At 43.2% G+C, this 12,934-nt stretch overlaps 1 protein-coding gene across 1 annotated transcript in view; it reads left to right on the forward strand.

Annotated features, from left to right (window-relative positions):
* The window catches only part of NDST2 (N-deacetylase and N-sulfotransferase 2), a 131,103-nt gene that overhangs the window by 97,936 nt on the left and 20,233 nt on the right, over positions 1-12,934 (forward strand). Inside the window, exon 5 of the mRNA XM_058810167.1 lies at positions 8,610-10,004. Coding sequence (XP_058666150.1) covers positions 9,012-10,004 — 993 coding nt within the window. The 5' untranslated portion in view covers positions 8,610-9,011. The remainder of the gene's footprint in view (positions 1-8,609; positions 10,005-12,934) is intronic.

Consider the following 12,934-nt stretch of genomic DNA (forward strand, 5'->3'; position numbering starts at 1 on the left):
TATCTTTGAGATGTGTGTCTTTTCAAAGGAGTTTCTTTTTTGTGAGTTGATTATCTAAAAACAAGGTAGAAAAGGGGAAACAAGGTATGGGGTTGAAATTATTGTTTGTGTAGTGAGCATGGCATAGTGTAGGGTATGGAAATAAGTGTGCATTGCCTGTGATTTTGTAACAATTGCAAACACAGGTGGTTTGAGAGAAAATTAAATAATTCCACCCACATGAAGACAGGGAAGTCTAACAACGGTCACAACTTATAATCAGCCTGTTTCTCTAGCAGTCTCTGTCCTCCTGTCTCTTTTACATCCTTTGTCTATGGAAAAGTAACAGCGTGTGAAGCTGCTGTGGGGTCCATCAAGGCCATAAGGACCACACTGGGCTGGAGCTGCCTCACCCCAGCGTGCAGGGGCTCCATCCACCCTCTGCTGGCGCAGGCAGCACCCTCAGCAGCAGCACCCAAAGAGCACAACTGCAGAGGCAGGCAGTGCTGGCTGCCAGGTTCAGCCTGGACTCCAATCAGCAGGTGAGTGCACAATGATCAGTCAGGGCAGCAGGGCAGAGCATGCTTGTAGCCTGGTTTGTCTGGCCTAATCTCAGGTGCAGCTCACAGTTCAGGAAGTGGAGGCTGCTCAGGGCATTCAGAGGCTGTTGGTAGGTGCAGTGCCCCCCATTGAGATCTATTTCTGCCATGATGCTTGTGAAAAAGCAAATAATGACTTTTCATTGCCCAGATGGCCGTGAAGGCTTGGAGAGGGCAGTAGACCACTTTGGATTTGCTCCTGTCTTGTGAAAACCAGACCTCCAGACCATTGTCTCACCCAGCCTGGTAATCTTCAAAGACCTTAATTCATGCCTTTTACACTCATTTTACTTTTCTTCCCATTGTTTTTTTTTTACTCTTTTTGCCTGGGCAGATTTATAGTTTGCTTATATCACTTTTGGCTCTCTCTTTTTTTCTTTTTTTTTTCCTTTTAAATTTTTTTAATTTTTTTTTTCTTTTTCTTTTTTAACAGGAATTTGCATTCTGTTAAGAGCTGTCTTGCAATAGACAAGCCAGCAGAAATGCAAATATTTTCTTTTCTGAGTCCTGGAGACTTACTTATTTCAATCACACTAAGAGAACTGGATAATTAGGTACTGCAAAGGCTGGGAGATATGCCATGAACATTATGCTGGGTGGAGATCTCGTGAGCAGAACATCTCAGTTGGAGGCAGGCAGGAGGGCGCTGCTGTACTAGCTGGGGAACATGTTCTTTTATGAGCTCAGCACATTCTGACCCTGAATTTTAGTGTAAATACACCAGAGACAGGTGAACACAAGACCTCAAGAGCTTTCCTGAGGTTTTAATATTTGATAGAGCATACTTAGTGTTCTGGTGTCAGTTTGGATAAACTTTCAGTGTCGTGGTATTAAACCTGTTCCCTAATGTCATACGTTCCTAGATAAAACTGATTGTAAAAGATTATCTCCTATGTGTTATGTGACAGGAGGAAGAAGCTGAATATACAACATCAGCCTTTTGTTAATTACGGTGAAATTTTCTAAGTCCTCATAGGAAGAATGGTTAGGCTGCTTTCGTAAATTACAGATAAACTTTCATAATATACATTCTATATTAAGATACTTCAACTCTGACTGTCACTGAATTATCTTGGGTTTGCCAGTTTGACTGTATTTCCCCACTTGATTAAGTTACTTAGGAGAAATCACCAGAGAAGACGTTTTGCTTTTTGCAGTAGAATAGTTGATCTGAGTTGTGATAAGCAAGGAGCATGAGAGAATGGAAATATGATTCTTGTCCATATCTAATGCGGAAGGAACTGCATCTATTTCCTGTTCCCACAGCTAAGCTGGAGATGTCTGCCGTGATAGAGCATATGTGTTGATTCTTGATGAAAGCAGGGGGCTGAAGATGGTGTATTCCCTCCCTTTGGGGTGACGGAAGAATTTACTTTCCACCTGGGGGGGTGGTTGTAGAGCAGCTTGACTGCCTTTGTGTTGCAAGGCTCTAGCCTGCACTGTCTCTGGCCCTCTGTCCCACAGCTCTGCGTGTCTGGGTGCAGAGAGGAGCTGCTGTCTCATTATCCCCTGCTATGGGAAAAGGGTGAGGGTCAGAGTGGGCACAGACTTATGTGTCAGGAAAGGCGCAAAACAGAAGGAGAGGCATGGCCAGAATGTTCTTCTGGTGGCCTGATCCCTAGACTTGAAAGGCTCAGTACCACGTGAAATGGAGCAATGGATACTTCCCTTCTGTTATTGCTGAGGAAAGTGCCTCCTTTCTCTCTGGTGAGCAGTTGCATTACAGAGACCTGTGCATCCCCAGAGCACTTACATCCCCTTAGCTGGTGGAAAGCTCTGACCTGTGTGAGGGCTTCCACTGCTATAATACCTGTAGTCTTTCCTTTTCATTTCAGCAGAGGTGTGCTCCTGCCAAGCTACCTGTGATTTCTATTAAGCAGCATCAGTGACTGCTGAAGGCTGAAATTTTATTTATTTGATTTTTAACAATTCTTCAGGTTCCTTATTTGGAGATCTTTAGCAGGCTGAAAATAAAAGACAACAAACTGTTTTCCTTTCCCAAATTTGTCCTATGCTGAGGCTGTGAAACTTGTGGAAGCTTGTGGTTCTGACATTTAACTTGAGGGAATACACCAGTGTAAAAGTCTGAAATTCCCTTGCTTTGGAAAATAAGGTCAGTTGTAATGACCCTAAGCAGTGAGTGTATTATGATGGGGAGAAGGCAGGGAGCTGAAAATGAGATTTCCTGGGAGCTCTTATGAGGAGGATCTTTTTGTTTTCAGGGAAGGGACTGGTTGCTAACAGGCAGTGCTGGGCCGTGCCTCTGTCACTGGCATGTGAAGGAGTAAACCTGTTGTTTATTTCTTTTTGTAATATAAAAGAGCAAGGGAACAAAGATCTGCTGCAAACAAAGGTATCTATTATGTACCCAAACACCAAGAACCTTGCAGGAATCCTGAGGTCTCTGTGCAGCCCTCTGCAAAGCTCGCCTGGAGCCAGCCTCTCCAAGATCTCTGCCTTCATGTTGTCTTCAGACTTCATTGCACTGGCACAAGGGTAAATTCATGGCTGCAGTTGGGTTTCCACCAGGCTGGGATGAGAGGAGTGCATGCAGATCTGTTTAGCATGGACTGCAGTTTGTTGCTCTTGCAGAAGGTGTGAAGTTACTTACCTGTCTAGGGGTGATAATAAAAGAATTAAAATAATTATTTCTTCATCACACAGGTTATCTCCTCTTACCTCAGACTGGCGCATTTCAAGCCTGCTGGTCAGCTGGCTGCTTTCTGGCTCAGCACAGGTCTGTACTGAGAGGCTTTTCCTGCATGGGGACTTGCCCAAGCAAAACACAGAGCTGGCTGGAGACTGCAGCCCTGTCTGTCAGAGCAGCATGGGCACCATTAGTGTTTCTTGTGTCTTTGATCTGAATTTTGTATTCCTTAGGCAGTCTCTCATGGCAGGATTTGACTGGCAGTGCATGTTAGCTGAAACACATGGCCAGAGCCCAAAAAGAGCATGGCAATTTCATTGCAATGTGGCTGTGGTTTTCACAATGTTTTTTCTACCCAATATGTGAAATACAAGCAGCATTCATTCTCCTGAGCTTTATTCTAATTCTTTTGCTGTGTGGCTTGCTGTGTTTTTCTGACACTACTTACCAGGTTCCCCATCTTTGTGAGAGGGGCTCTACCTGGAGGTCTGGCATACAGATACCACCACAGACAAAGAGAGAGGGGCTGTGGTATCTCAGAATGGAGCAGACTAATGAGGAATTTTGTGTCTTGATGACACCATTAAAGTGGAATGGGTTGGAAAATCAATCAGATTCCTTCTCTGATTACTGTGTAACTCAATTACTGCAGTCTCCCTAGGGCCCAAGGCAACAAGCATCTCACAGGAAGTGCAGAAGAAAGGCCTCTGAAATAGAGCTGTTGTGGACAAAGGCAAGATCTTGCTGCTGTGCATTCCAGACAGAGAGATTATATTATGAATAATGAAAAGGGCTGGGGAAATGTACTGGTGACACTGGGGTTTGGGTGGTAGGACCTTCTGTAGCTCAGCTGGGAATGCGTTGACAGTTCTTGATAAAAGTGTCAGATGATACCCAGTATCTTCCATGTGCCTTGGCATGAATGTACCAGAAGCTCCAAATACTCATATTCTGGTCAGTGGTTTGGGGTAAGTGCTGGTCCTGAGCATTTGTACTGATCTCCCATAATCATTTCCAAGCACTGGAAATATCTGGAGATCAGATGTTAAAACCACAGGGTTGAGGTTGTTATCTTGCTTTCATATCACATCAGTTGCTATGTGGTTAAGCAGGTGATAATTCAAAAAGCAGTTTATGTTTCACATTAACACTGTATATCATTAGGAAACAGAGCATCTAAGCCTTTGTCTTAATTTTGGTGATCTGTGGGATATCTGACCTTACAGCTGATGCTCTCTGATTTAGAGATGCTTTTCTGGCAGGATGTGTGTCTGCTGAGCCTGCGTCCTTGGACCTCTGAACATTCTTGCTGTGCATTCTGACTGCCACCTCCCTCAGTTCACACTGAGGCAGTCCTGGCAGGAGTTCGGTGTGAACCTCAATTTATCTAGAAACCTGTTTTTTTTTGTGGTGTTAGATTCCCAGGAGTGATGTCAAAAGAGGACACAGGTATTTCTTTTCCTTTAAGAGGGAATAATTTTCACTGTAGTTCTTTTTTTTTCTTTCTCCAGTATAGATATTTCTCAGCTTTTCGGGTATGACTGGTTTCTGACAGTTCTCTCACCTTGTAATATAAATTTTGTTCAGTGTATCTGTTTGTTGCTTTTTTACCTCTTTTAGTTTGAACCTAAACCAGCTGATGCAGTCCCCAAAGAAAGAAATGCATCCCGTGCCAGCTGGCGTGCCCTCTGGCTGTGAATCCTTGTTGAAGAGATCGGAGCTGACAGATTCTTGAGCAGCAATCTGATACAGGCCTTTTTTTTTTTAATTTGCTTTTTTGAGCTCACCCTTGTAACAAATGGGGGCTTGTTTGGGAGCTTCGCTAGAGGCTTGAATGGAATCATTGTTATCAAAACACTGCAGTGATTCAGAAGTGCCCAGCAAAGGGGGTTCTTCTCCCTGGTGCCCCTCAGCTGGGCACTGCAGGTGTGGCAGCCTAGTTTAAACTCTGGTTTCATTCTTATGCTATGGAATAATCCGGTGGTCCTGTGATTTTCATCTTCAAACTGATAACTGGGAGACTGAAGCTACAGTTCTTTGCAAAACAGAGTCAGTTCAAAAGTTAAAATTAGGTTGGAGAGATGAATGAGTCCAGCCAGGGAAGAGAAGTGTTTTCCATGTTGATGCTTTGGGGATAAAGAGCTGTAAAAGTAGAACCTTGCCAGGCTTTTGCATAAATCAACATCTTCTTGATTTTCTTACCTTTACCCTGGTGTTTAGATTACAAATTTTACCCCAGAAACACTTGCTTGGAAATTCACAGAAGTAAAACTTGGGCTCCTGAGTTCCTCTTTACATTATTTTCTCCTGCAAAAACAGTTTTGTGTCTAATACATGTTAAGATAGTGCATCTTTAAATCCATAATAGTTTTTGTGTTTCTGTTCTATTCAGTGGGATTGACAAGCAAAAGGAAGTGAGTTATTTGGGGAGACAATAACTTGGAATTTTCATGTTTCTCCATCAAAATTGACTATTACTGGAATCTGAGTGAAGTGTTCAGCATGAATTTGTTGCACAGGAGTAGAATGAAGATCACTTCTCACACATGCAGCATTGTGATGTGCATGGAGCTGTGTATTACTCTGTCTTACAAGGAATTCACCTCATAAAAAAGATACATCATTCTTTGTATGTTTCTCTTTTACCTCTCTCTGCCCTGCTGAATTCTGCCTCTGCTGGCTTCTGCCTCTCTGCAGCTTTGAAGCCGTAATCCCAAGCAGGAAGGTGCAGATTCAGTGAGATGGGAAGGGCTTGTTGTGGAGGTGGAAAGGCTATTTTCCTGCTGCTTTTGGAAGGTGGCACATATTTTGGGGTACTATGCTGATACATTTGAATTCCTGGTGTATTACAGGGACTGAACTTGACTTGAGAAGTCATGTTCTATGCTCTGTCCTGGGAATCATATATTCAAAATCAGTAGCAAGAAAAAGAAAAATCTATACAAGTTCTGGTTTTTACATCTTCACATAGTTATTTCTCACTTTCTCTTCCCTGTCCTTTTTCCAGTAAATTGTTAACAGTATGTAGAGACAAAACTGAAAGATGCTAAGTTGTCTATGTATTTGCAGTGACCCTGTGGCAGGAAGGAATGGTGAATCTGACTCCATGTTCTCAGAAGGCTAATTTATTATGATACTATATTATATTAAAGAATACTATACTAAAGAATACAGAAAGGATACTTACAGAAGGCTAAAAAGATAATAATGAGAACTCGTGACTCTTTCCAGAGTCTCGACACAGCTTGGCCCCAATTGGCCAAAGAGTGAAAACAACACACACCAGAAACCAATGAAACAATCACCTCTTGGATAAACAATCTCCAAACACGGTCCACATGAGCAAAACAGAGGAGAAGCAAATGAGATAATTATTGTTTTCATTTGTCTCTGAGGCTTCTCAGCTTCCCAGGAGAAAAATCCTGGGCGAAGGGATTTTTCAGAAGATGTGAATGTGACAGTCTGATGAAGAAAACACAGCTTATTGTTGCTGACTGAGCCGGATTTCCAAAGTCAGCTCTGTCATTACAGAGGGCCATTTGGGAATGGAGACCCCAATCCATTTGGAATCTTGGGAACAGGGATAATTCTACCAAAAATCCTGATCCTGCTGTGTTGCAGTGCAACCTTCAGTAAGTTTTGCTGTGTCTCAGTTTCTCCAGTGGAAAATTATTTGTGTGATATAATTTATATTAATAGTCTACAGCTATTTTGAAAACCTCATCAGGGCTAAGATTTCATTATGCACTGCACAAACCAGTCCCTGCTCTGCTGAGCTTATAGCAGAGGTGTTGTTTGAGATAATACTTAATGATCATCATAAGGCTTGTGTAAAGAGCACTCTGACTCTCTTTCATCTGCTGTCATAAAGTTAGCAGTATTATATCTCTTCATATAAAATCTGCCTGTGGTTTTTGTCTCTGCTTCAAGCTGCACCAACAGTTAAAAAACCAGCCTGGTGGGAGTCTTTAGAGTGGGACTTTTGGCCTCATCTATGAACTGGTATTTTCCCTGACTCAGAAGGACTTTTTTCCATCTAGTAATACACATTACAAAATAAGCATCTGTCTCACAAGTAGTTCCTTTTCTAGTAGAGCTGGTTGTTAGAAACCCCTGGCTTTACTATATAAGAAACTTATGTATGCCTTGAACTCACAGATTAACTAGTCTTCTCATATTCTTTGTTATATCAGAATAGTAGGAATAGAAAAGCTCAAAAATGAGAGAAAGGATGAAGATGTCTTTTAGCAATATTATGTGCTATTGCTTTCTTGTGCCTCCTGGTGTTGCAAGCTGTGCCAGTTGAGCAGGTGGTTAGAGGGTTTGTATGTGGTGGAGCACATCTGCAGGAGTTAAGGGGGTGACAAAAAAAGCTTTTTAAAGAAAAAAGGTGGTTTAATTTTTACAAAGAAGTCATCACGAGCATGACGGATTTGGTGAGCAATATCTGGCATTGAGGGTGCTTTTGCATTGTTCTGGGAGAGGCAGGAGGTGTGCTCCAAAAATGTGCTCGTATTCCAGGAAAGGCACCAGGGTGTTGCTAAGGGTAAGTCACACTGCTGATGGGGGAGAGAAGACTCCACTGCGAGTTTTACTTTGGTTTTAAACAAAGGAGAAATTTAGTTCTTTTCTCTGGTGTTTGTTTTGGATTATTTGTTGGCTTTCTTAGGCACTTTTCCTGGAAAAATAGCAACATATGGTTAAATAGTCTGCTGCCATGAACACAAAGCAGGAGGTGAGAGAGCTTCGTAAAAAGAGGCTTTCATGTATTTGAGACCAACCCAAATTTATTTTGTGCTGTTGGTGGTTTAAAATTGGCTTCATATTCTTCAGTGGCATATGAGAGAAGGTGATGAAGGTTTCAGGAGATGTTTCATCTCCAACTGTCACTGAATCAGTTGGCAACCTTTAAGTGTGCAGTGTATCCCCCGCCCTCTCTGCTGCCTGAGAGATGAAGCCTCTCCAGAGCTGTATTTTGTGACCTCTGGAAGAAAGTGAGTTCCCAGGACAAATAGAGACAGCCTTGCAGAGAGTGCTCTCTCCTCCTCTTGTTAGCTTTGAAATATAGGTTAGAATAAAAGGGTTTCATATTTTCTGTCCAGTGGCTTGCAGAGGGCTGGGGGAAGGCCAGGTACTTGGCTCTGTATGCTGTAGTGTGTGAGAATCTCACCCAAGGTGAATGTTGAATTGCTGTCAGGACCTTTCTTCCAAAGGCCATTTGGTTGTTGTGTCAAGCTCCCACACAAACGGGATGTGACACTTCCCAGGGACCAGACCTGCAGATGGCAAGTGATGCTGGCCCCCTATCTCCCTCTAGTCCTGCCATTCAGCCTGTTAAATGCTGGAGTCATACTGAGAATTGACTTTTTCTTTTTAAATTGCAGGATGCAGGAAGAAGATGCCACCATGTGAATGTGAAACACCTAAATGAGAAACAGGACACATGGGAAGGCTGAACTGAAACTGCCTGTGCACAGAATGACAGACTGATTTGCTACTGGAGACGAGATTCTGGAAACCTTGTTCTTCCAGAGACTTCTGAGTGAGAGGAGAGGAGCCTGAGGAAGCACACAAAAGAGCGATGGGAATTGAGGGCCATGGTTACCTGAGATAAATGGCAGATCTCTGGGAGTCTCACCTTGTAGCTGTTTGCTTTAGCTTTTTTTCTCTCTGCAGCTGCACTTTCTTTTTTGTGAGCCGCTGCTGGGCACTGCCACGGCGCCACTGGAGATTCCAAGCGCGCCGTGGGTCTGGAGCGTGAGGAGGGGTGAGCCGCCCGCCTCACCATGATTCAGCTGTGGAAAGTGGTGCGGCACGTGCGACAGCTGGAGCTGCACAGATTGATCCTGCTGCTCATTGCCTTCAGCCTGATCTCCATGTGCATCCTGGCCTACTACGTCACTAACAGTCCCAAAATCAAGGAGCCGCCGCCCCTGCCCTTCAGTGACTGCAGCAGCCAGCACCGCGTCTTGATCCCACCGCAAGCCAGCTGGAGGCTCACCAAGTCTGTGGACACGTCGCGCACAGATCCCGTGGTGCTCGTCTTTGTGGAAAGCATTTACTCCCAGCTTGGGCAGGAAATAGTGGCCATCCTGGAATCCAGCCGGTTCAAATACAGGACAGAGATCGCCCCTGGCAAAGGGGATATGCCCACCCTGACAGACAAAGATAGAGGACGCTATGCTCTAATTATCTATGAGAACATCCTTAAATATGTGAATCTAGATGCTTGGAACCGAGAGCTGCTAGACAAATACTGTGTAGAGTACGGAGTGGGAATTATAGGCTTTTTCAAAGCTAATGAGAACAGCCTGCTCAGTGCACAACTCAAGGGTTTCCCCCTATTCCTACATTCCAACTTGGGGCTGCGGGACTATCACATCAATCCTAGTGCTCCCCTGCTCTATGTCACCCGGGCTAATGAGGTGGAGCAAGGTCCTCTGCCTGGTGATGACTGGACTGTGTTTCAGTCAAACCACAGCACCTATGAGCCAGTGCTGTTGGCCAGCACGAAATCCTCGGAGTCCATTCCTCACCTGGCCACTCACAAAGCCTTGCATGCCACAGTGATGCAGGACCTGGGTCTGCATGATGGGATCCAGCGGGTTCTCTTTGGCAATAACCTCAATTTCTGGCTGCACAAACTCATTTTCGTGGATGCCATTGCCTACTTGACTGGCAAACGCCTCTGTCTGACGCTTGATCGCTATATCCTTGTTGACATCGATGATATATTTGTGGGAAAAGAGGGCACTCGCATGAAAGTGTCTGATGTAGAGGTAAAATCCTAGAGTAGATACCTCCAGAGGTTCTAGACAGATTTCTGGTGTGTATGGTGTGCTGGGAAAGTCAAGATGGCATTTAATTTGAGGGAAAGCATTGATTGCTGCAGTCGTACTCATCTTATACAGAGAATTAGCCTGCAGAGATGCCGAGGCACCATGTGAGATCCTCTCAGCAGTTTTGCAGGTTTAAATGGAGGACTTTAGGAGCTGGCCTCTCTCACTTTAAGAGGAAGGTGCCTGTGGTTGTCTATCCTGTCTCCTCTTTGATGTAAGGAGCAAGTATATGCAGGTTTCCTATGCCAACCTATTTGTAGCTGTAAACTCTGCTGTTCAAAAAAAAAAGCAAGTTGTGTTAGAACAGAACAGAAGAATGTGTTTATTATTATTTGTGATGTATATATTATATACATCAAAAAAAGCTGTATATATTATATTGCAAAAAAAAAAAAAGCTGTATATATTATATTGCAAAAGTGTAGGCCAGTCCGTGCAGTGTGAATTCGTGCAGTCTGTATGTTAGCAATCTAGCTTTTCAACACACAACTAAATTGGGAAAGGAAGGGTTTTCTCTTACCCTTTGTACCTACCTCATGCCTGCCACCAGCAGCTCTCATCCCTGAGGGAATATCAACAAATTCACCAGAGAAACATGATCAGACCAAGCCTTCATGAGAACCATCTCTGTAGCCTCACAATTGAAAAACAGACATGCCAGCTCTGTGGTTTGCTTTCCTTGGCACTTCCTGGAATAATACAGTGACCTATTAGGAAAGGTTATGGGTAAGAGACAGATTTTGTGGAGGAGAGGGAACTGAGACAGGCAAAGATAAAAATAAGTAGGAAAAAGTTAAATGCTTAAATGCTCCTTCTGATTCTCTGTGTCCTTGAAAGTAATGATGAAGTGTTCTGTTAAGTCTGTGATCTGTGTGCGTGTGATGTTTCACGGAGCCAAGGACTTCCCTTTGTATATTCCCCATCAGTTGTGGTTTGTGGCCACTGAGGGAGGTGCACTGCCTGTTTCTCAGGTGTGCTGAGGTTGTCCATGGGTATGGATTCCAGTCACCACTTCCCCTCAGGTGAGTCCTGGATGGTACCGGCCATGACAGTGGTAAGCTTGTGACAGCAACTGCTTTAGCATGTTTCCAAAACACCTTCAAGGTGAAGGACCCTTTCAACTTACATCCAAGGCACAAAATATTTGAGGCAAAGGTGTAAGAAGAATACTGTTGTAGAGGTTTAGCCCCTTACCCGAACCTTGTCTGTTCCATGTTCCCAAGAGCCCTCTTCCACCTCCCCAGGAGTCTTACCACCTTTTCTACATGTTTTATGTATCTGTGCAGCATATGTCTTAGTTCATCTCCAAGGTTTTAGGACTTCAAGATTTTATGTTTTATATGGAGTATTTATTTAAGGAAGATGCTAAAATTTTCTTCATTTCACTTCAGCGTTCCTGTGCTTTGAAGTGCTGAAACGTTCTGAAAGAGATTTTGTTTTTCCTTTTTTTTCCCTTTTGTGAAGGAAAAATCACAATCTTATCTTGGTCCTAAGAAGGCCCTACACCCACTAGTCCAAACCAGCAGAGATTCAGAGATTCTCACCTCTGTAGTGTTTCTGGAGGTTACAGACCCATGTGGGAAGGCGGGATAGGTGGCCAAAGCTCTTGGGAAGAAGGGCTGCTCTAGTGATGTTAAAAACAAACCCAGACAAGATTAGTCCAAAAGATGCTTTGTTTGGGTTTTAACAGGGCGAAATGGAGGAATAATCTGTGATCAGTAAGCAGAGAATCTCAGGCAAAGCAGATAAAACCCAGATTTATCCATTTAAAAAAAGCTCTCTGATTGCAAAGCCACATGAGGTTAATGAATTTTTATTTTTTAAAAGCGAGAAATAACTACATGGATTTGTTGATAGTCTCTCACCATGGGGAGAGAAGGGGATATAACAGTAACAGAACAGCTGGCATTTTCTTTGGCCTTTTATATGAAAGCTCTGTTTCAGGGCTGATATCTTAACACACAGCTCCTTATCTCAAAGCTTAGATTACAATGGTCAGGGTAGTGGTTTGAAGACTGGATGTTGTGTGAAGGTATAAAATTGACTCTGCTGTCCCAGTGAGCCTCTTTGCCATATGCAGGTCCATAGTCAGAGACCTTCCCAGACAAAATGACTATTAAAAGAAAGCAGTGAATATAATTTGATCAAATGCATGCCCATAGTACATGTCTTACACAGGAGAAATGTTTTTATTTGTGATACTTAAAGGAGAGCTGAATAGCTTTCTTCTTTAACAAGAAAAAAAGGAATTGTGCTTGCTTTTACTTTAAAGATGATAACCCTTGAGTTCCTGTTTCTGCTGAAAGGCTGCAGCAGAAGCTTGCAGTCCTCAATAGAAGTGGAACAGTTGGAAGTTGCACAAAGAAAATGTTTTTCCTTTATAGAGTTTACCAGAGATTTGAGCTGCACGTAATTAACAAAACTAAATCTCAGAGAGTCCCTTCTCTTCTCAATTTATTCCACATTCAGTCTCTTCTAAAATCATAATCCTTGGAATTTACCAAACCTCCATGGAACTGGCCAACAAAGACAAGCCATTTCTAATGCAAAAGGATCTGGCTTTTGTGATCCTTTCTGGTCATCTTTAGGTATGAGGAAAGAAGATTAAGTAGATGAGTTTTTGCCTCTTTTGCTGGTAATCTCTGCAAGGGCATAAATAGTGAGCAATCATTGCAAGTGAGTCTGAGAGCAAGCTAAGTGAAAGTCAAGGACAGTAATTTCATTTTGGATTATGAATGGTGAGGGTGCAGAAGAGAGAACCTAGTGAGGGTGACTGTCAGCCAGCTCTTGCCTTTCTAAATTGTAGAGGATGTTCTTACCTGCAATTGAAGTACTCAGCAATTTTTAACTCCCTGATTCTAAGACTGCAG

The sequence above is a fragment of the Ammospiza caudacuta genome, chromosome 9 (assembly GCF_027887145.1).
Source record: "Ammospiza caudacuta isolate bAmmCau1 chromosome 9, bAmmCau1.pri, whole genome shotgun sequence".
Taxonomy (NCBI): Eukaryota; Metazoa; Chordata; class Aves; order Passeriformes; family Passerellidae; genus Ammospiza; species Ammospiza caudacuta.